Here is a 23,658-nt window from a genome sequence, read left to right as displayed (position 1 = left end):
GTTTAATGCATATTGCACATTTTCTGTTAGTACAATAAACCTCATTTCAATCCTGAAATATTACTGTGTCCATCAGTTATTAGATATATCAAACTGAAATGGCTGTTGCAAACACCAAAATATTTAGAACTAAAAATGATTAAGATTAATAGGGGTGCCCAAACTTTTTCATAGGACTGTAGGTCAACATCACCATGATGTTCCTCTGTTCTTCCTGCTTTTGTGCAGTTTAGCGGTTTCCTTCTACACTCCAAAACACATACTGATAGTGCAGCAGTGCTGAGAGTGCTGCAAAATGTGCATTGTTGGTTGGAGCTGTATATCCTGTGTTCTCATAGTAATATTTACTGCAGGGGATGGACAGTTCTGAAAGGAAGCTTCCATGTCTAGAAGCTGTTATACTGCATTCTACCTCGAGTAATCACACCAACAGAGGTAATAATACTGACGTGTATAGAAAAACTGAAAATTACCCAAAAAATACTACTACACACTAAATTAATACTAAAATATTAAATTTTATTAAATACTTATTAAAAGCATAAACAAAATAACAATACAATAATCACAATGAGATATTGGGGGATACAATACTCCATTAGTACTGGAGACCAGTTATAGTGTGAGGTGGTAGGGTAACACAATGTGCAGGCATAAGATGAGATCAGTACATGGGGTTAATATAATTAAACAATTCAGAGCCACACCTAATGGAGACATACATTCTCCCAGGAAGTAAGCATTACATATCCAGAGTAAGAAACACCCATCATACTAAAAGTAAATAAAGAATGCCATAGACTGCCACCCACACCTACCTAATCACACAAAACGCCTGACGCGCGTTTCGCCCGCCTAACCGCAGGCTTCGTCAGGGGACAAATGCTGATACAAAACCTAGGTCTTAAATACTGTTGCAGTAATTGTTTAACTCACCGCAGGTTGAAAAAAATGATGACGCACACTGATATACAACGCCAATACAGATAATCAAAAGATGGCCGACTTTATCTCAATTGCGCATGCGCGAGATGACAAAATATCGCGCATTTACGCATACATGTTATTTACTGTGCGCGTGCGCAAAATGAAACAGAGAGCAGCAGGACTACGAACTGAATCGCAGAGCCGACTCCATCTAAAACGCGCATGCGCGAAATGTCAAAATCTCGCACATCTATATATATCATTAACTATGCGCATGCGCAATATGGATTCGAAAGCGTGATACCATGAATATAGATGCAAAACGAAAGGCTACTAAACCTATATATATGTATACAAAAGCTCATGGCACTATATCACCAACTAAACAAACAAGCACATGCACATCATTCTTAAAGGGCCAGTTATACTATATCTATTAAGCCTTATACAATGTGTGACATGGTAAGTAATTGTAAACCTGCAAATATATTAAAAACACAACACATACATATCTGTACACTTTAGATGTTCTACATTTCAAAGGGAAGTTTGTAAAGCTCACTAAGACGAACCAAATAAGTGATATATCCTAATGATAATATAATATCATATTAATTATATATATATAAAATTACATATATATAAAAAAAAAAATAAAAAAAAATAAAAATAAAAATAATAATAAAAAAAAAAAAAAAAAAAAAAAAGTGAATAGTGACCGAGTGCGCAGTGCTCAAATTAAACAAAAAATTTTTTTATTAATATATAAAACGAAAATAAGTCAATATTCATACACAATTAAAAAAAATTTTATATATAGAAAATGTGCAATAATAAATGCATGCAATTAAGGGTTCGTTCTTAAAAGATTCTAGTTGAATAAAGTTGATTGAGGGTCTTCCCATATCATTTGTAAATATGATGGAAAAATAAAAAGGGTAAAAGTCAGATGGAAAAAGTAGATACATCTAAAATTAAGAAAAAAAGAAAAAAGAAAAGATTAACACCATATATATCAACAAAAAATAACACATAAATACACCATATAGGAGACAAAGGACAAATAAAATAAAATAACTATATAAAAAAATTAATAATTAAAATCCATTTCCTATCAAATTAAAAATTAAACATAGTATATTATAAACCATATCTAATACAGGGTCCAATCGTGAGAAAGCATTGTAAATAATAATATATAAAGAAAATCGCATAAAGACGAGTAAAACAACTACAGAAACGGAGCAAAACTAATGGTCTCATTCAGACCATTTGGTTGTACTGTATTTAGTCTGTATATCCATCTACTCTCCATTTGGCCAAGACGTCTCTTCCAATCACCCATTCTAGGTCCTGTACTAACCTGGTCAATGGCACGAACTCTAAAAGATGAAGGATCAGAGCCGTGATGAAGGAAAAAATGTTTAGGGATTGTTTTGAGTGTTGAAGCATCCGTTGTATCTTTTGCATTCTTAATTCCAAGGACATGCTCTCGCACACGTCTACGAAATTCTCGAGTGGTAAGGCCTACATAGATAAGATTGCATGAGCATGTTGCGAAATATATAACACCGGTTGATTGACAGGATAAATGTTGACGGATCTCGTACGTACGTAGTTTTTTAGAATCCCAAAAAATGGAAGTAGTGTCAATATTGGTACAAGCCACACAGTGTCCACAGGGTTTGCAGCCTGGTTTTGGACCTTGACCCACTATAAATTTCTGTGTTCTACTTTCAGCAAAATGACTCTGAACCAAGGTGTCTTTTAAATTCCTTGCTCTTCTATAACAAATAGAAGGAACAGGGTCTAAAGATTTAGCCAGAACAGGGTCACATAACAAGATACCCCAAAATTTTTTGAGTATCGCCCTCTGTTGAGACCACTGTGTGTTATATGTAGTAATATAACGTACCTTATTCGTATCCTTGGACGATCTTTGAACATTCATTTTCCTTTTTCTAATAAGGTCGCTACGATTGGATAAGCGAGCTCGTTGATAGCCTTGTTGAATGGACCTCTGGTTGTAACCACGTTGTTTGAATCTCAGTTCTAAGTCCCTTGCTGATTGCTCAAAACTATTTTCCGTTGAACATATCCTTCTTGCTCTTAAAAACTGGCCAGTTGGAATATTGTTAACCACATATCTCGGGTGGGCTGACTTATAATGCAACAATGCATTAGAAGAAGTTGGTTTTCGATAAAGATCAGTTTGGATGTAACCGTTAATGTCAACTGACAGGGCAATATCCAGAAATTCAATTTTTGTTCTGCTATATGACCACGTTAATTTGATATTTCTGTCATTGTCATTTAAACACTCCATGAATAATTCTAGATCGGTGAGTGAACCCTGCCAAATGAATAGAACGTCATCAATATATCTCCACCAAAATTGAACATGGTCAGCCAAAAATATCGGATCCGTTAAAAAAATTTGTCTCTCCCACAGCCCCAGGAACAAGTTAGCATAGGACGGGGCGCATGACGCCCCCATAGCTGTTCCCTGGAGCTGCAGGAAGACGGACCCATCAAATAAGAAGAAATTATGAGTCAATGCAAAATTTAGAAGAGACAAAAGAAACTTACCTAAAGAATCCTCCATATTGGCCATTTCACAAAATGCTTGTACTGCTTCTAGGCCGTCTTTGTGTCTTATTGATGTGTATAAAGACTCCACGTCACAGGCTACTAAATACATATCTTGTTCTAAGTGGAGGCCATCCACCTTGCTCAAAATATCTGAGGAATCTTTAATAAAGGAAGGTAAAAGTTCGACCAAAGGTTTTAGATGATGATCAATTAATCTACAGATTGGTTCACAAAGGCTACCAACTCCAGAAACAATGGGCCTACCTGGTGGACAGCTGCTGTTTTTATGCAATTTTGGCAACATATAAAATGTTGAACATGAAGGATACTCTGGTAGTAAATACCCCATCTGTTTAGGAGTGATAATACCTTGATCGACGCCTATCTGTAATAAGGAGGAAAGATCGGATTTAAATTGTGACAATGGATTAAAGGTAAGTTTTTTATAACAAGAGGTGTTTCTGAGCTGTCTTAATGCTTCTTTTCTATACATTGTTTTGGGCCATAAGACCACATTTCCCCCCTTATCCGATTGTTTAATAATAACATCAGTCATATCTTTTAGCTCCTTAATAGCCTTCCGCTGCTGAAACGAAACGTTATTAAATTGTGGTTTTGATGACAATTTTTCAAACTCTCTACTGACTACTTGTACAAAGGTATCTACCTGACTTACCAGGGTCAGAGGAGGGAATCTTTTGGAACCAGGAATAATGGATGTAGGGAGTAATTCAGATGATACACATGGATCATTTTGCTCATTCAATAAATCTTGTAGGGTTTGTATCGCATTGGTTTCTTCGATGGTAGGGAACTCATTGGACAAAGAATTTTGACATAGAAGTTTTTTAAAAATGAGCTTGCGAGCAAACAGGTGAAGGTCCTTAACCGCCAGGAATGTATCAAACCTAGGTGATGGGATAAAGTTAAGACCTAGTTCTAATACCTCATGCTGTGCCTTTGTTGAGGCTCGTACTGCCACTTGGCAAACACAGTTGGACGCATTGTTTGGGGGTACTGGAATTCCAGTTGAGACATCGGACCAGCGGTCCATTCGTGAGTTAAAGCATTCATACAAGCAGATGTCGCACAGACGAGTTAAACAATGGTGGAACAAGGCTTTTTTGACTAGTTATTTATCTAAACAGCTTATTCCAAGAGGTCTGAGGATTCAAATCTTTCCATCTTTTGGAAATGATAATACAGAATTCGTTAAAAAGTGGGAGGATATTTGCAATAGATGTAGTGGAGAACTTATGCAACTTATTATCGACTTCAATGCTAAGATATTGGAGGAATTGGCAATTGAAATACGCAAGGTTGAACTAGATCTGCAAAAGAAACTTTCTTCTAATGATTTTGATATCTTGAGAAAAGAATTGGATGAAGCAATTATAATATGGGAGAAACAGGTACAGAATATTAAAAATAAGAAATACCAACGAGATTTAACAGATGCACAGAACAATCGCATCTATAAGTGGAAACAACCCCGCGACACTAATAGGTCTCGTTCTTCCTCAGTGTCATCTACAGGGTCGACTAACAGTGACTCATTTTTTAGGCGTGAAAGACATTTTACCAGGCAACATAAACGGAAACAGGACGAATCTGGTATTAGTCAACAATATAAGAAAAAAGTCCTGCATTCTGGTCCTGAAATACCAGGAACTAACGATACGCTTAAGGTAATTAATTTATCTGATAGAGTTCTAACAAAGGCACAGCATGAGGTATTAGAACTAGGTCTTAACTTTATCCCATCACCTAGGTTTGATACATTCCTGGCGGTTAAGGACCTTCACCTGTTTGCTCGCAAGCTCATTTTTAAAAAACTTCTATGTCAAAATTCTTTGTCCAATGAGTTCCCTACCATCGAAGAAACCAATGCGATACAAACCCTACAAGATTTATTGAATGAGCAAAATGATCCATGTGTATCATCTGAATTACTCCCTACATCCATTATTCCTGGTTCCAAAAGATTCCCTCCTCTGACCCTGGTAAGTCAGGTAGATACCTTTGTACAAGTAGTCAGTAGAGAGTTTGAAAAATTGTCATCAAAACCACAATTTAATAACGTTTCGTTTCAGCAGCGGAAGGCTATTAAGGAGCTAAAAGATATGACTGATGTTATTATTAAACAATCGGATAAGGGGGGAAATGTGGTCTTATGGCCCAAAACAATGTATAGAAAAGAAGCATTAAGACAGCTCAGAAACACCTCTTGTTATAAAAAACTTACCTTTAATCCATTGTCACAATTTAAATCCGATCTTTCCTCCTTATTACAGATAGGCGTCGATCAAGGTATTATCACTCCTAAACAGATGGGGTATTTACTACCAGAGTATCCTTCATGTTCAACATTTTATATGTTGCCAAAATTGCATAAAAACAGCAGCTGTCCACCAGGTAGGCCCATTGTTTCTGGAGTTGGTAGCCTTTGTGAACCAATCTGTAGATTAATTGATCATCATCTAAAACCTTTGGTCGAACTTTTACCTTCCTTTATTAAAGATTCCTCAGATATTTTGAGCAAGGTGGATGGCCTCCACTTAGAACAAGATATGTATTTAGTAGCCTGTGACGTGGAGTCTTTATACACATCAATAAGACACAAAGACGGCCTAGAAGCAGTACAAGCATTTTGTGAAATGGCCAATATGGAGGATTCTTTAGGTAAGTTTCTTTTGTCTCTTCTAAATTTTGCATTGACTCATAATTTCTTCTTATTTGATGGGTCCGTCTTCCTGCAGCTCCAGGGAACAGCTATGGGGGCGTCATGCGCCCCGTCCTATGCTAACTTGTTCCTGGGGCTGTGGGAGAGACAAATTTTTTTAACGGATCCGATATTTTTGGCTGACCATGTTCAATTTTGGTGGAGATATATTGATGACGTTCTATTCATTTGGCAGGGTTCACTCACCGATCTAGAATTATTCATGGAGTGTTTAAATGACAATGACAGAAATATCAAATTAACGTGGTCATATAGCAGAACAAAAATTGAATTTCTGGATATTGCCCTGTCAGTTGACATTAACGGTTACATCCAAACTGATCTTTATCGAAAACCAACTTCTTCTAATGCATTGTTGCATTATAAGTCAGCCCACCCGAGATATGTGGTTAACAATATTCCAACTGGCCAGTTTTTAAGAGCAAGAAGGATATGTTCAACGGAAAATAGTTTTGAGCAATCAGCAAGGGACTTAGAACTGAGATTCAAACAACGTGGTTACAACCAGAGGTCCATTCAACAAGGCTATCAACGAGCTCGCTTATCCAATCGTAGCGACCTTATTAGAAAAAGGAAAATGAATGTTCAAAGATCGTCCAAGGATACGAATAAGGTACGTTATATTACTACATATAACACACAGTGGTCTCAACAGAGGGCGATACTCAAAAAATTTTGGGGTATCTTGTTATGTGACCCTGTTCTGGCTAAATCTTTAGACCCTGTTCCTTCTATTTGTTATAGAAGAGCAAGGAATTTAAAAGACACCTTGGTTCAGAGTCATTTTGCTGAAAGTAGAACACAGAAATTTATAGTGGGTCAAGGTCCAAAACCAGGCTGCAAACCCTGTGGACACTGTGTGGCTTGTACCAATATTGACACTACTTCCATTTTTTGGGATTCTAAAAAACTACGTACGTACGAGATCCGTCAACATTTATCCTGTCAATCAACCGGTGTTATATATTTCGCAACATGCTCATGCAATCTTATCTATGTAGGCCTTACCACTCGAGAATTTCGTAGACGTGTGCGAGAGCATGTCCTTGGAATTAAGAATGCAAAAGATACAACGGATGCTTCAACACTCAAAACAATCCCTAAACATTTTTTCCTTCATCACGGCTCTGATCCTTCATCTTTTAGAGTTCGTGCCATTGACCAGGTTAGTACAGGACCTAGAATGGGTGATTGGAAGAGACGTCTTGGCCAAATGGAGAGTAGATGGATATACAGACTAAATACAGTACAACCAAATGGTCTGAATGAGACCATTAGTTTTGCTCCGTTTCTGTAGTTGTTTTACTCGTCTTTATGCGATTTTCTTTATATATTATTATTTACAATGCTTTCTCACGATTGGACCCTGTATTAGATATGGTTTATAATATACTATGTTTAATTTTTAATTTGATAGGAAATGGATTTTAATTATTAATTTTTTTTATATAGTTATTTTATTTTATTTGTCCTTTGTCTCCTATATGGTGTATTTATGTGTTATTTTTTGTTGATATATATGGTGTTAATCTTTTCTTTTTTCTTTTTTTCTTAATTTTAGATGTATCTACTTTTTCCATCTGACTTTTACCCTTTTTATTTTTCCATCATATTTACAAATGATATGGGAAGACCCTCAATCAACTTTATTCAACTAGAATCTTTTAAGAACGAACCCTTAATTGCATGCATTTATTATTGCACATTTTCTATATATAAAATTTTTTTTTAATTGTGTATGAATATTGACTTATTTTCGTTTTATATATTAATAAAAAAAAATTTTTTGTTTAATTTGAGCACTGCGCACTCGGTCACTATTCACTTTTTTTTTTTTTTTTTTTTTTTTTTTTTATTTTTATTTTTATTTTATTTTTTTTTTATATATATGTAATTTTATATATATATATAATTAATATGATATTATATTATCATTAGGATATATCACTTATTTGGTTCGTCTTAGTGAGCTTTACAAACTTCCCTTTGAAATGTAGAACATCTAAAGTGTACAGATATGTATGTGTTGTGTTTTTAATATATTTGCAGGTTTACAATTACTTACCATGTCACACATTGTATAAGGCTTAATAGATATAGTATAACTGGCCCTTTAAGAATGATGTGCATGTGCTTGTTTGTTTAGTTGGTGATATAGTGCCATGAGCTTTTGTATACATATATATAGGTTTAGTAGCCTTTCGTTTTGCATCTATATTCATGGTATCACGCTTTCGAATCCATATTGCGCATGCGCATAGTTAATGATATATATAGATGTGCGAGATTTTGACATTTCGCGCATGCGCGTTTTAGATGGAGTCGGCTCTGCGATTCAGTTCGTAGTCCTGCTGCTCTCTGTTTCATTTTGCGCACGCGCACAGTAAATAACATGTATGCGTAAATGCGCGATATTTTGTCATCTCGCGCATGCGCAATTGAGATAAAGTCGGCCATCTTTTGATTATCTGTATTGGCGTTGTATATCAGTGTGCGTCATCATTTTTTTCAACCTGCGGTGAGTTAAACAATTACTGCAACAGTATTTAAGACCTAGGTTTTGTATCAGCATTTGTCCCCTGACGAAGCCTGCGGTTAGGCGGGCGAAACGCGCGTCGGGCGTTTTGTGTGATTAGGTAGGTGTGGGTGGCAGTCTATGGCATTCTTTATTTACTTTTAGTATGATGGGTGTTTCTTACTCTGGATATGTAATGCTTACTTCCTGGGAGAATGTATGTCTCCATTAGGTGTGGCTCTGAATTGTTTAATTATATTAACCCCATGTACTGATCTCATCTTATGCCTGCACATTGTGTTACCCTACCACCTCACACTATAACTGGTCTCCAGTACTAATGGAGTATTGTATCCCCCAATATCTCATTGTGATTATTGTATTGTTATTTTGTTTATGCTTTTAATAAGTATTTAATAAAATTTAATATTTTAGTATTAATTTAGTGTGTAGTAGTATTTTTTGGGTAACTACCTCGAGTAATGTTACAAGTTACCCTGTTTTGCTGCATACCCCAAGTCTCCTGAGTCTTATTCCTGCATGACTATCATGATGCAACAACTCCCATCAGGCTCAGGCATGGTGCCAACTTGGACATGCCCCTGGAAGAATGACTACCACCTCCATCAGGTTCACTGCAGGCCCCCTCAGCACTGTACCAACCTTGGAGGATAGTTGGAGAATATTGGTAGAGTTTCATACCCACAGTGGCAAGTCTAAGTTCAAGTATTACTACCATGTCCAGTCTCTGGGCTTCCTCCAACGGGTTGCAGCAACCTGTTGACTGTCTTACTATGAAACTGCCACCAGTGTAGGGAAATATGGCCATTAGGGACAGAATCTAACACATATGTACCATGTACGTTGGCAATATAGAGATGCTTAAGAACTGCCCCCAAGCCAGTGCACCCAACTACTATGGGCTGGAGTTTTGTAAGCCAAGCCCCAATTTCAGACAAGGAAACTTCTGCAAAATTTGGGCTAGTCATAGCAAGTGGTCTGTAACCTGGACTGCGGAGTATGTATAAGCAACGTGAAATAAATGAATGTCTTGCAGTGTGTAATCCTTACTGACCAGTGCCGCAATGGTAAAAGCACTGGAATGCTGACCAGATGTGTGCCCAACCTAACTCACCCTTTTGGACACTTCAGATTTGGATAATCTCCCAGGAAATCAGGCAAGAAACGGTTAAATTCTTCCACTGTCGGTCTCAGAGGTCCATTTGACGTTTTCATACATTTCCTTAAACATCCAGGTGCGGCTGTTATTAAAAATATCACCATCAGTTTATACAGTCCAAACCCACAAAGTCAGCGGGGGGCAGACAATGCTACATCGCACCATCCACCATGGGCCATTTGTGATACTAGTTTCTTCTTATGTGGTAGCTGGAATGTTGAAAAAAGGGCCATGATGTGACTGATACCTATGGCTCTGTTCACATATCTTTTTGTCCTTGTGTCAAAGTATTGCAATTGATTCCAACTGTACCCATACGTACATTACAGTGGAGCAGGCCACACATACCGGCCCAGCATATGCCAAAAGGACACTCTTTTTGTACATACTGGGTGCCTGGTGCCCTATGAAGACATCCACAATAGGATTTTTTTCTGTAGCCCTCATGACTCCCAAGTGGTCACTGTTATTTTTAGCATAATCGTACTCTATACTGTCAGCTGGGTGGTCCCTGTCATTGTGCTCCAGCCTAGGACCGCCCACTTGACAGTAGAAAGTATAATAGAAATGATTGTTGAGTAAGGGTGAGGACTAGAGAAACAATTCCAACCGTACCAGAATCAGTGGAAGGATGCAAAGAGTTGGAGTTGCTGTAGGAGGTGAAAGGTCCTCTTTAAGGCTGTGTCCACATGGTTTACTGCTGAATAGCAGGGGCGTAACTAAAGGCTCATGGCCCCCGGAGCATAAGCGCAGCTTGGGCCCACCTGTACACTTTCTCATGACAACTGTCATCCATGTCCCATCTATACAGTTTAGCAGTATTTGCATTATTCTTCTCATCCCATAGTACTGATCTGTTAGTTTTGGCTATCATTGTGTTTGGGGCAGACTAGTCGCCCCTGCTCGCCCCCAGGTAATACTTACTGCTGGTGGAGGAGCAGAATGTGTCATTTAGTAGAAATAGTTTGCAGCAATCTGATGAGGGGTTAAGCCAGTCCACAAAATCATCGACCCAGGATGACGCTGGGACCGCCAAGTAAGATCTGGAAAAAAACAGCAGACAAAAAAAAATGAGAGGAGAACCAGGTACCAGAACAGCAACCGCCTTTCTGTAAAAGAGCTTATATAGCTCCAACATACTCTGTAGTACAGTACACAACACATCTGTGGTTATCCTCAACAAATAGTTTTCCTATATCTCAAGCATAGTAGAAATGGTTTTCATTGGAAAGTCATTCTAGATGTATTCTGACTGCGGACATTCATGGTGTACCCATAGGATGAGTGTCTGAATGGAGAGAGGGCCACAGTGAAGGGGCCATTATATTGTGGGGGCCACATTAAGGGGACAGTGTGCAGTGGGGTACATAATGAGGAGATATTATACTGTGTGTGGACCACTATGAGGGGGACATTGTATTGTGGGCGCATGATAAGGGAGTCATTATAATGTAGTTGTTACAATAAAGGGGTATTATACTGTGTGTGGGCCATCTCTGTATGATACCATGTTGGTGCCATTAAAGGAGTATTATACTATGTGATATCTAATGTGCAAATCTAATCTATGTGCAAATACCAGAGCAAGGTCTGTGTGGACACTGAACCAGAAGGGTATACTATGCTTTGACATCTTTGACCACTTTGAACCCTAAAGATTTGTGACAATTGGGGTATAATACAGGCTGTATCTCAGCTTCACTACAAAATAAGTAAAGCTGGGCCTTTACAAAGTTACGTAATGGTCCTAGGCCCAAGTGCAGAATCCTAACAGAGGCCCACAGCTTTCTCTCTCTGTTTATAGCACTGGGTAGCAGAATACTAGACGCCCCCTCAGGTCCAGGGGCTGCACCCCCTATATAGCTACCCCAGGGAACAATGCTATATATACATATTGTACAACAGTAAAGGCCTTAAGGTCACACTTCTCCGCATAGCATTTACCTATTAGGATAATCTGTGGCGTACTGTATCTTCTGTGTCAATGAGTTATTATCACACCCAGCGCTAGAACAGATACCATTTATTCCAGCTAATGAGGAAAAGTTATATCCAGCCGTGGTTACAAAGTACGTCGGGACTCCGACCTCAAAGTACTTGTTCAGATAGTTGAAATACTTAATAACATAGGAATCCTGTGGAGAGATAAACCATTGAGAAATTAGATGTATTAAGGCAAATATGGCGATTTACAAGCAGAAATATTTCAATAATATATTGTAATCTATTTATTTAAAGGGAGTGTCCAGAATTAGAAAACATGCCTGCTTTCTCCTTCTCAGGAAGTGGCATCATGTCCAGTGGTCACTTGGCCATGCTCACAATCGTTTAACCCCTATAAACCTCGATAATTCTGGTCATAAGAGTCCAATGGGCGGTCCTACTCAGTGATTGACAGCTCATGGCCATAGAACTTGTCACCTCCCCCATCACTGATATTCTATAGGTCAGTCTTTATATCCGTAATCCTTGTATAATGGACTACACTTTGTACTTTCTACTTACACTACAGAGGGAATGCTGAAATGTAGACTGGACTTTGACCAATGTAATAAAGCCTTTGTAAGTCATAAATGCATCCCTGATAATGTGAACAGTAGTTTAGTAGACTATCCACCATTGAATAAAAATCTATTAAAAAAAAAACAAGCAAAAAAAAAAACACCACTGATAGTGAGGGTTAAATTCCTATCCTCTGACTAGTCGCTATGACATTGAATTGGTGGCTCCGCTATATCAAAAAGAACCCTGAATTTTCCCTTATAGGGTATATAAATTGGTGTTTTTTGTTGGTTTGTTTGTTTGTTTTTGTATAGGAAAGCCCATTTGAATTAGAATTTGTGCCACCCCATTACCCAATAGCCCACTTACCAGAGGTACAGACAGCTCCTGATTTAGGCCCACTCTAGAATACATCATGAAGTATATCCCGCAGCAGAAGAGGAATATGAACAAAACCATCTGTGAAGAGAGAAGGACAGTAGAGGTATCACAGGTACCGATGGTGTTATTGCAAGTGGAAGAAAAGCTAGGATCCCAAAAATTTCTAAATTTTACAGTTGAGTTTTATCAAAAAATGTGCAAGGGGCAGTGGGAAAGTTGTCCACAGGAAGTGCAACCAGATTCTAGCTCCCATAGAGGCCACTGGAAAGAAGTAATGTGACTGGCAGATCCACTCAATGTGTACAAGAGATCGCAACGTACGACATATAGAAGATGTACATAAGGTTGTGATATGGAACGTTAGTTTTGTGTGGTGTACAGTACACAGGACCAGTGTTACTCACCACTACCACTCGGCTAAATGGATTCAGAAGAATGGGACAATAGACTTTCTTCATGAAGGAGACCAGCAGCCCCTTAGATTTCTTCTTAGGTTTCTCACTCTTACTCTTAACACAGCAACAAAAATCAAATCTATTTTCCTAGTGAAAAAGTATATTAGATATAATGATCAGTACAATATAATGCGACATACAAAAGCCCTACCCTCATATGATATATTCTTCTATTGGGTTCCTTATATTACCTCCTGACGCTTAGCATCCAGAGACACAAGGGCCACAAACATGGAGATCTGCAGGATAAAGTCAAACAGGATGGAGAGGGCAGCATTCAGGGCGAAAGTCCGAACAGCGGGCATTTGTGTAAGGGCACCTGTTCCAAGTAAGATCATTTAAGTTATGACCATTTTTATACAGGGAAGCATGGAGAAAGCATCAACACGTGTAAAGGTTCTGCATTACCTAGGAAAAAGCAAAGAGACTCTGACAGGCTGCAAAGTAGCATGCTGGGAGCCACACCGCCAAGGACTCTTCCAATATGCTGTTCCCTGGTTTCACCCTCCCGCCGTTCATCTCTCTGAAACAAGAGCAAAATTTTGTATGTTGAAGATAAAACTTTAATATGGTACCCAGAATTGGCAAAATATGTCATGGTGACACTATACAGTATATACACTAAACTAAAGTTCTGGCAAAATATATTTACACACAGGCCTTTTCCATAGTGTCCTGGTGTAATATATTATGGTACAGGTTCTTTCTATAGGGAAAATATTTAAGTCAACCTATTTGCAGGTTCTTTCCCAAGAAGTCTCAGCAGATAATGTGTGATCTGTAAAACACTGAATACTAAAAGGTGGCCTGGAAAGGCAGTCTCCTTAAAGATAACCTTGCAATAAGTCCAGCTGGTGGAATCAGTGAGAAGCTAATCGTTGGTTGGATTTTTTTTCTCTAGCCCCCACCATTCCTGAGCAATCAATGCTGTTAATTGTGTTGCCTGATAGTCTATTTAGTGTCTCTGTACTGTCAGGAGGGCGGTGTAAGGCAGGGGTGTGATTCTGAACTCTGATACTGGCTGCCTCTGACTGGAGCTCCGAACCCCTCTGTCTGACTCCACCCATATGACATTATAGGGCCCAAAAAAGAAAATCAGATAACAAAACTACCTGCACTTGTTGCTGAGCTAGAGAGAAAATTCCAACTGTGCTGGAATCAGTGGAGCAGTGAGTATTAACAGATACCAAGAACATATTTTACGCCAAGAGTGTGCAATAATGATAAGGTTTTCAAAAAAATTATTCTACCTGAAGTTCCAGGACAAAGATGAAGATGTTATCTGCTCCCACTGCTAGAACCAAGAAAGGTACAACTTCCACAATGATGAGCGAGGATGGTAACCCAATGTAACAGAAGAAACCCATAGATGCCAAAACAGCCCCTAGGACGACCAGAATACCACCCAGACCAAGCGTCACTTTAGAGTCCACCTAAAGAAAAATAACAGTCATTATAATAGAGTAAGCAAGTGTCATAGTTACATAGTAGATGAGGTTGGATAAAGACATCAGTCCATCAAGTCCATCCTATAACCCTACAATCCCTACAGGGGAAGGCATAGTCCACAAGAGAATCTACCAAATGCACCAAAACATGAACCTGTCAATGGATTTTATTCAATTTAAAAACACCTAACAGCAAATATCTAAAGTTTATGAGCGGCATAAAGAACATGGCGTGTCTCACCAGCACTCTCCGACAGCTGCTGTATTCTCCTAGGGCAAGGGCAATGTACACAAAGATCACCAGGTAACTGATGGCAAAGATGGGAATGTCTTCTGTAGTGGTTCGACTGATTTCGTCTTCCAGAGATCTCTGTTGACAGAAACATTATCATGATATCAAATGCTAATAGGGAAATATCTATTATAGAACAAAAGATAACAGTCTAATAAATATAAAATAAGGGTAAGTTCACATCTGCGCTGGATTTCCAATTTTCTGCTACATTGTAGAAAAGGAAAAATAGAAATCTTGAAATTGATGGATCCACCAATGGATAACTATAATGGTGCCCATAGGATATACCTTATAATATCCATCACTTTAGAAACTGCGCTGGACTTTTCCATTCACAGTTTCTAATGGACTCCTACAGAATCTCCAACTCAGAAGAGAACATACCCTTGGGTTGAAAATATAAAGGAGAATACCCTCGTGAACCAAGATACTTACTTCTGCCATATATCCAAAGGTTAAGTTACTTTCTGGATTTTTCTCATATTCTTTAATAATTTCCAGGAATTTCTTCTCCCAAAGTAAAACGTAGTCAAACCTGGGGTCATTACGAGGGAAATTGTTGAGAGAGATGGTCAAAATCAAAGCTTCTGATTCCGAGAACTGGTTGTCTGAGAACAAAGGATAAGAAATTGTTATAAAGGAATTAAGGGTACTGAAAAGTGAGGATATCCAAGGGTTGTCACCTGGTGTTCCCAGACCCCTGGAAGACAAAGTATCCATTTTCTTGTAGCTCCAAATATTTAGGTTTCTCATTGAGTTGGCCTAAGGAACCCATATGAATAGTCATATTGGTTGTCTTTCCATTGTTGTGCCATTTCGATAATCCCTTTTCCAAGTGAAGTCAGCCCAACAAAAAGCAGATCCCCAAAACCTTAAACCATCAAGTGTTTCCTAGATTGGAAAACTTTGCTGCTGGCCATGAATTGATTGGCTGACCATGAAACACAAGGATGTATTGGGCTAGAGTTTTCCCATTCTGGCTCATAGATGAGTTTCCTGAGCTGGTTCTCCTTCTCTGATGTCGAAAAGGTTTAATAGCTCATGGAGAGAGGAGTTGTCGAGATACAGCAACCCAGTTACATTGTTTTCAATAGAATAATTCCAGCTTTAATATTCCTAACACAGGGATGATAATGGAATAAGTAATCTGGTGCGAAATTGTAATTGACTATATTTTTGCCTAAACCAATGAACATACATAAATCCAAAATTACAATATACACAATGAGAGTCTATTACCATCATAACCTCCCACTGCAAGGAAGGGGAAGACTGGAGCACCATATTCTGCCATGCAGCTCAGTTCCAGGTCTGTAATGTCCTTAAACGACAATGGCGAACTGCAACAAAAAGAATATTTTTGTTTCATTAACATAGTAGATTTTAGTCTTACCACTAGGACCCAAAAGGTCCCTTCAGGTCCGTGTTCTCCTGAGAGAATTGGCTGCACATTCGTGAAAGGGACAGGGGAATAAAAACATGTATTATTAATAAGAATGGTGGGGAAGAGCGGGAAAGGGAAAAATGAAATCGACAACTGTCCACCCAATCCAATGGCTTGATGTGAAGATGGTAGATTACATTCTGTAATTTCGTGCCTTGGAACATGGTAATCCATCATAATTCCGCACTTGAATGGATCCAAGCTTGCCAAATTTACTATCAGTTATGATATGAACCTTATTCTGATATCTACGCTTGGGATTGCCGCCCCAGACTTACTTAACACAATACAAGAAGTGATCCCTCCATCCCACGCGGCCTGTTTGTCCGGTCACCGTCTGCGTCACCTCCATATTGAACCTGGTTTTGTTGTTCTGGAAGTATTGCATCAAGCTGTTCACAGCACAGTCTTTTGCTGAGGGATTTTTGGGGTTGAGGGGTGCATAGCAAACATCCTTAATGGTAATATTTTTCTGATATTTCTCTGACCACACCTGGAAGGAAAAGAAAGGAGTAAGTAGACATGGATCCCATGTTCTTTGTGCATGCAAGCAAAAAATATCAGTGCACAACACAAGTCTTAGTTATCGGCTACATCATGGTTGTTAGACGACGAACAGTTGATAACGTCAAGGGAAGCTATACCTGGCAACACATTTCATATGAATGGGCAACCATCCAATATCCATCAATAGCTATGACTGTTAGGAGTCCACTAGAGTGTAAGCTACTGAGCTCTAATAAGTGTGTGTGTGTGTGTGGGGGGGGCTACAAGCAAAGGATCTCCTTAACAAAAGCTATATATGCTTCATCCTAAATGGGAAAAAAACTTTCGCAACATCTATAAGATTTCATCACCCTTAACATCTTAGCATGTTAACATCATAGCACTACAGATCATACAATACGTTACATATACTATGGCACCTCCAGTCTACTTGTATTCAAGGATCCATTGTTTTAATGCTTTTATTGGGTATCAAAAATTTTGACCATAAAAGTAGTTTTCCCACCATATACACACTTGGTTAAATGGACAACACATACACACTTGGTTAAATGGGCCATACATATGTACTGACAGGTTAGAAGGAATAGGTGTCAAACGTTAATGAAGATGTAGAACCGACTTAAGTATTTGTGGTTGGGTCTCCTTTCAATAGGTTCTTTCACATGTTTCTATTTCCATTTATCTTATTTGGCTTCACTTCTGATATTGTGCCTGAGCCTGGATACCATTTCTTTAAGAATTCCGCAAACCCTAATCCCACTCTTCATGAGACTAAGGGCTCGTTCACATCTGCGTCGTCGGTCCTTATTGCAGGTTTCCGTTTCCTGCATAAAACAGATGCAGGAGACGGAAGCCTGCAGGAGACTTTCTCACCCATTCATTTGAATGGGTGAGAAAGCTGTCCGGCCGTGCGCGGTAGTGAGCGTTTTGCGCTCTCCGCCGCGAAACCGGGTTTTATAATCCGGACACAGAGTCGGACATGCAGTACTCTGTGTCCGGATAAAAAAATCCGGTTTCGCGGCGGAGAGCCTAAAACGCTCACCGCCGCGCACGGCCGGACCCGATCTATGGTTTCCGTCTTCTGCCATGCAGAAGACGGAAACCATAGTACGGAGACCCCAGACACAGGTGTGAACCCAGCATAAGCCTGTTTCTTTTGTCCTGGTACTAAGATACACTCTAGCCTGTGTTCACGTCATAGTGATAGTGATACTATTCTTGGAAAGCAACTTGGGTATATCATCTAGGAAAGTCCATGTCGCCAAGAGGTAAGTGTGGTTAGGGGTGACTGTCCCTCAATTTCTACTCCTTGGTCTAGTCTATGATGCATCTGTTAGCTAGTCCATGTCTCTTGGCTTCTGTGACAAAAATTTGCACAACAATGTACTGACCGCTTCTATACTTTTATAAATCAGTGAATGACACTATGACTAGACAACCCGAGGAAAACACATAGACTACCAGTCTTATTCACTAACATTGAATGATTTGGAAATTGTATGAATCACTTTACTTACTAATGCTTAGACCTAACTCATGGTGTATTGTTTGTTCACCACTGAAACCCTGGTGCTTTCCAAGGGCGTACCATCAAGGTAGCTACTATGTCGCCCATGAATCAAGGGGTCCAAAATAAACTCCTTTAGTATGGGTAATGGAAACGTACACAAGTCTCCAAAGTGGCCTACACATTAGGAAATAAAATGATACAATTGTCTATACAATATAAGCCACTTTTGTTCTGCAAGAAATGAGTAAAAGAATCAACAGGCACGCTGTCCTATTACCCGGATGGCACAATGACATGAACCACCACCAGGAGGTGCCAACTCCTAGATTATTTATTGATAGTCCGTCCCAACTATTCCTGCTGGATGGCTCAATTCTTACTAGATCATTAGATCCTACAATAGAATCAGGATGAGTATGACCACCAATAAAGACTATCTACTAAGGTTAGGTAAGTACCGTATATACTCGAGTATAAGCCGACCCGAATATAAGCCGACCCCCCTAATTTTACCTCAAAAAACTGGGATAACTTATTGACTCGAGTATAAGCCTAGGGGGCAAATGCAGCAGCTACTGGAAAATTTCAAAAATTAAAATGGTTGGAGTTTTTGGGTGCAGTAGTTGCTGGGGAAGGGGAGGGGGTGTTTTGGTTGTCTGTCTGCCCCTTCCCTGAGCTTGAGGACTGGTTTTTTTTTTTCCCACTTGGAATTCAGCCTGGCTGAATATAGGGGATCTGCAGTGCTCCTGTTCCGTCGGGAAGGGGTTAATAGGAGCACTGCAGATCCCCTATATTCAGTAGACCGTGCACTCTCAGACACAGGGATACCTAATGTGTATGTGTTTCACAGTCATTTTCTACTTTTATATGTATTCTAGGGAAAGGAATGATTTAGAACTTTTATTTTTTGTAAATCTTTTTTTTTCTTTTGCACTCTTTTATGGGAGATTCTATACATTAATATTGTGGCTGGTCATAGACCCCCTCTCCTATTAAAAAAAAAAAAAAAAAAATAAAAATTTTTTTTTTTTTTGCTGACTCGAGTATAAGCCAAGGGGAGCTTTTTCAGCATATTACCGTATACTCGAGTATATACGGTAATAACGTGTTATCATTGCATTAGGGATGAAAATAGGTGACTATTTTAGGGTAAGTAACTATACAGTTCCCATACAGCTGTGACCAACAACTATTCCTTCCCATTCTTTCATATACATGGACACTTGACTATATGTTCAAGTTTTATGAATGGGAAAGGAGTAAGCCATCGCTAGATACTCATGATGGCAGCTTATTTCCCGTAAGAACAAAATGATCGGGCATGGTGGGACATCCACATATCCATTCGATAATAGACCATCCCACCAAAATCTGAAATTTTGGCCAATATTAACTTATTGTTTACGAACATCCTTATTCAGAAAGTTCTAGCTGTCCAGAAGAAACAACTCCTATACCTGATGTTTCATCTAAGATCATACAACATTCACAAGTGCACAAATAAAGTAACTACATCTTAGACTATATTCGAATTCAAGAGATGGGAAGATATTTATTGCGAAGGGGTACTGACTGTAGTAGTAGACTTACTTCAATGCTTGCCAGCTTAGTCTGAAGGTCCAAAACTTCCAGTAGGATATCCGGGGAGAGAATTCCACTAAAATTCAGCGTTCCGAAGAAGACGGAATCGTAAATATATGAAGGACGATTCTCAACTGTGATGATGAGCTGGTTAGTTCTGAAGAATGGGCCAAAATTGGCATCGTGAAAGTCCTTTTCCTGCCTAGCTCTACTGCTTGGTGCTGACCACAGTTCCACGGGATCTGTAGTCAATTTAATTAACGCCATGCCCGCAGAGAGAATAATAACTACACCTAGGGAGATGCAAATGACCGTTTTAGGGTACGTAGCTACACGAGTACCCCACCATTGAAATGCTTTCTCCAATGAACGATTAGTTATATAGCTCACGTTTTCTGAGCAGCTCAATTCGGAACGTTGGACGCGTGGTGGCTCTTTGTTTTTCTTCTTGCCTTTCTTACATTTATCTGTTGCACATCTTATACCCAAAAATACTATGAAGAAAAACAATAAAATAACAAAAACTACAATGCTTATTATAAAGTACCCATCTACATGCCCTATCTTAAAAGGGTCTGGCAATTTATCTGGTGGAGGGATTTTTGGGCATGCTTCTTTACAGTCCTGGCAACTGCAGGCAGTCTCTGGATCGCCACCTGGTCCAACACTACAACTCCACACTGTGCTGTCATGTGGCACAACATTTCCACCAACTTCAGTGCCATTGTCGATAAGCCTAAAATCAATGACAAGTGGTGCCAACCCATTGCTGATGTCTCCTTGGAAGTCAAGCCAGCGTTGACTAGTGCAAAGTTCTGCTCCATATTTTCCACACATTGTAGAAATAGCAAACCCACCGGTGGAGGGCAAGCGAACATTTCTGCAGGAGTCAAAGGATGTGTCAGCAAAGTGGCGTCGATAAAAGCACTGATACTCCAGTACCCCTGTTTTTAATACCCCATTGTCATCATAAGGCTTTGTGCGGACAACATTAATGAAAGTGCTCTGATCTGGGCTGCAGGTGTTCTGGCAATGAATGTTGGCAAAGTTTTCAGCACATGATGGACATCGACTCAAAATGGCCTTAGATAGCGAAAAGCTTTTCTGAAGACTTTGTAGCTGAGAGAAAGAACAGCAGCCGTATGTATTATTGTCTCCTTTGTATAACATCGGGCAAAGTTCCTTTAGAAGATTCAGTTGTGCCCCGATCATCCTCCTGGCTCTTGTGTTGGATTCACAAGGAATGTTAGTTCTAATAAGGGGTTTGAGCACCTCAGGATTAGAACCGCACTCATCGTAAAAAGAACAATATCCCTCTTGCTTTATGGTGGTCAATCCTATAACCTGCCGATAAAAAGAGGACAGAGTGGGCATGAAATATGGCAAATTGGCAATACTCATTACGATACAGCAACAAAGCTCAACCAGCACACAGCAGACCGAAGCTCAAAAAAGTGAACTTTGTATATAGCTAGAGATCAAAACAGGACAAAAACACTGAAAAAAACTGTTTGCCAAAGATAAAAGTGAATACACGAAATATAAATAGAAGGAACCTAAATGATGAAGTCATGTATTGAAAATGGGAGCCACAGCCGGCCAAACGTATAACATGTACATCGCAAAATGGTGTTATTGTCACTTATTTTAGAGCACCTTTATATCCATAGCACCGACCACTAGAGTATAGGATCAGGACATTGCGCACAATATAGGCATATAGTCTACAAGATAATAGGATGGAAGGAGACAACAAGTGAGGTTAGAGGATGGACATTGCCAACAAAGGCAGATTACCTACAAGATTATAAGATGGCAAGTCAGGTTAGAGGATGGTAGTGTGGTGGTTTTAGATGGTATTGTGATATTAGTCTTAAGTACTGGGAAAATGTTCATCTTTACTCAAGACGTCTCAGAAGTTAGATATTGATTCCTTCAGTTAATGTTTCAAGCTATTATAACATACAATGGTGCAACATTGTCTCCACTAAAGCTAAGTCTAGCGGGTTTCTTAGATATGCAAGGGAAAATTTGACCAAATTGCCTCATGACAGGTCCTTCAAGAATGTGAAAAGGTCCGTCAGATCCTTCAGAAATATGAAAAGCCCTGTCTAAAATACAGCAATACTAACAAATACTAAATACCCATAACTACTGTATAATACATCTTGAAGGATCATTGGATATATACAAAATTTCCAAAAATACGATCTTGAAGGTTCCATAGATTTATAAGAGTTACAATTACCCAGTATGTAAATTATGAACAACAATAAACTATGGAGAACTGTAGCCTTCGATATCGGCTCTACTGACACCAAGGAGGGATAGATGGACTCTGAGTAGTTACTTTCCAAATCCCATCGTACAATATTAATCCATTGGTATTCTAAAGCACGACTGGCAGAAAGCAAGTGCACCAAGTTGTCATACCATGGCCACTGTATACTGCAGATATACCGCTGAATCTTCCCTTATTTAAGAACATTCTGAAGTCCTGTCCACAAAAACTGCTTTTCCTTTGAAATGGATACCAACCTGAAAAGGGAACAAGGCCCCCAGTATTACTACCGTGAGAATCCTGGGCAGCATCTTTCTCCCCTTTAAAGTAGCCCAGGGGGTAGGAGTCTGGAAAACCGAATGCTACCCGTGCCAGGAGCTGGGATGTTCAAGTGTACAAGAGACGCTTACAATATGATATTGATCTGACTTTTTCTAGCTCAGGATTCTACACAGGAGCCAATTGGGAGCGACAGATGTGATAAATCCTGCTTCTTATTAACTAGGAGGGGAGGGGGTGGGGGAACGTCTCTGTGTACAACATTGACTCATACAGTGAGGGAATGCCACTAAATAAATGGAGACTATCACTAGGAACACTTCTTCCACTTATTATAATGCAGAAATGAGTATTTAATAGGTCCTCACTTCATGAAAGTATATTTTCTTTTACAGTCCATACTATAGTCCATACTATAGTCCATTATAGTCCATATAGTTTAATATTGTGTTATTGCATCGAGCTTCATTGTATTCCACGAGAGGAAATAGATTCTATATATGATAACATATAGCATAGGTTTGGTATTGAGCCCAGTTTTGGTTGAAAAGCAACTGTCCTAAAAATATAGGGGCAGATAAACCAATACTGCGGCCCGCCAAGCACTTCTGTCTGGCCCTGCCGACAACGCCAGCAGGCGTGCATTTATAATGAAGCTCCTGGGGAGCTCGGTCCAGGCCATGGAGCCCACTTCACTTTACCTATTGGAGGGCACTGCTCCTGATGTCTGTGCGACCTGCTCTGCCTCCGGCCCACTGTTTGAAAAGTTTGAGGACCCCTGGGCTAGACAGTCTTAAACTGAGCCAGATTGTCTAACATTGTACCACTTATTAGTCATCTTCAAGGGGATGTCCAGAATAAACTGAGAATTAACCTCTAAACTAAGCTCCTTCTCCCACCTAACTTCTAATTTACTTAAATTTAAATCAATAAATCAGGTGACCACCCCAGGGACACTTTCTGATAATCCGATGACGTTCCATTTTACCACTTCCGAAACGGAATGTCACCATCA

General features: G+C 39.2%; 1 protein-coding gene across 1 annotated transcript in view; it reads right to left on the bottom strand.

Moving 5' to 3' along the window:
* The window catches only part of NPC1L1 (NPC1 like intracellular cholesterol transporter 1), a 33,555-nt gene extending 10,870 nt beyond the window's left edge, over nucleotides 1-22,685 (bottom strand). The window contains exons 1-14 of the mRNA XM_075276145.1: nucleotides 22,622-22,685; nucleotides 20,093-21,427; nucleotides 16,761-16,975; nucleotides 16,278-16,378; nucleotides 15,474-15,646; nucleotides 14,985-15,113; nucleotides 14,546-14,728; nucleotides 13,704-13,818; nucleotides 13,487-13,614; nucleotides 13,245-13,382; nucleotides 12,829-12,918; nucleotides 11,902-12,092; nucleotides 10,882-11,000; nucleotides 9,913-10,039 (exon numbers count right to left, since the gene is read on the bottom strand). Of these exons, the coding sequence (XP_075132246.1) occupies nucleotides 9,913-10,039; nucleotides 10,882-11,000; nucleotides 11,902-12,092; nucleotides 12,829-12,918; nucleotides 13,245-13,382; nucleotides 13,487-13,614; nucleotides 13,704-13,818; nucleotides 14,546-14,728; nucleotides 14,985-15,113; nucleotides 15,474-15,646; nucleotides 16,278-16,378; nucleotides 16,761-16,975; nucleotides 20,093-21,427; nucleotides 22,622-22,675 (3,098 nt within the window). The 5' untranslated portion in view covers nucleotides 22,676-22,685. The remainder of the gene's footprint in view (nucleotides 1-9,912; nucleotides 10,040-10,881; nucleotides 11,001-11,901; nucleotides 12,093-12,828; nucleotides 12,919-13,244; nucleotides 13,383-13,486; nucleotides 13,615-13,703; nucleotides 13,819-14,545; nucleotides 14,729-14,984; nucleotides 15,114-15,473; nucleotides 15,647-16,277; nucleotides 16,379-16,760; nucleotides 16,976-20,092; nucleotides 21,428-22,621) is intronic.
* Nucleotides 22,686-23,658: the final 973 nt, after the last annotated feature.

The sequence above is a fragment of the Leptodactylus fuscus genome, chromosome 5, assembly GCF_031893055.1.
Source record: "Leptodactylus fuscus isolate aLepFus1 chromosome 5, aLepFus1.hap2, whole genome shotgun sequence".
NCBI lineage: Eukaryota > Metazoa > Chordata > Amphibia > Anura > Leptodactylidae > Leptodactylus > Leptodactylus fuscus.
The sequence above is the reverse complement of the archived record's forward strand: the minus strand, read 5'-3'. Positions and strand labels throughout refer to the sequence as shown.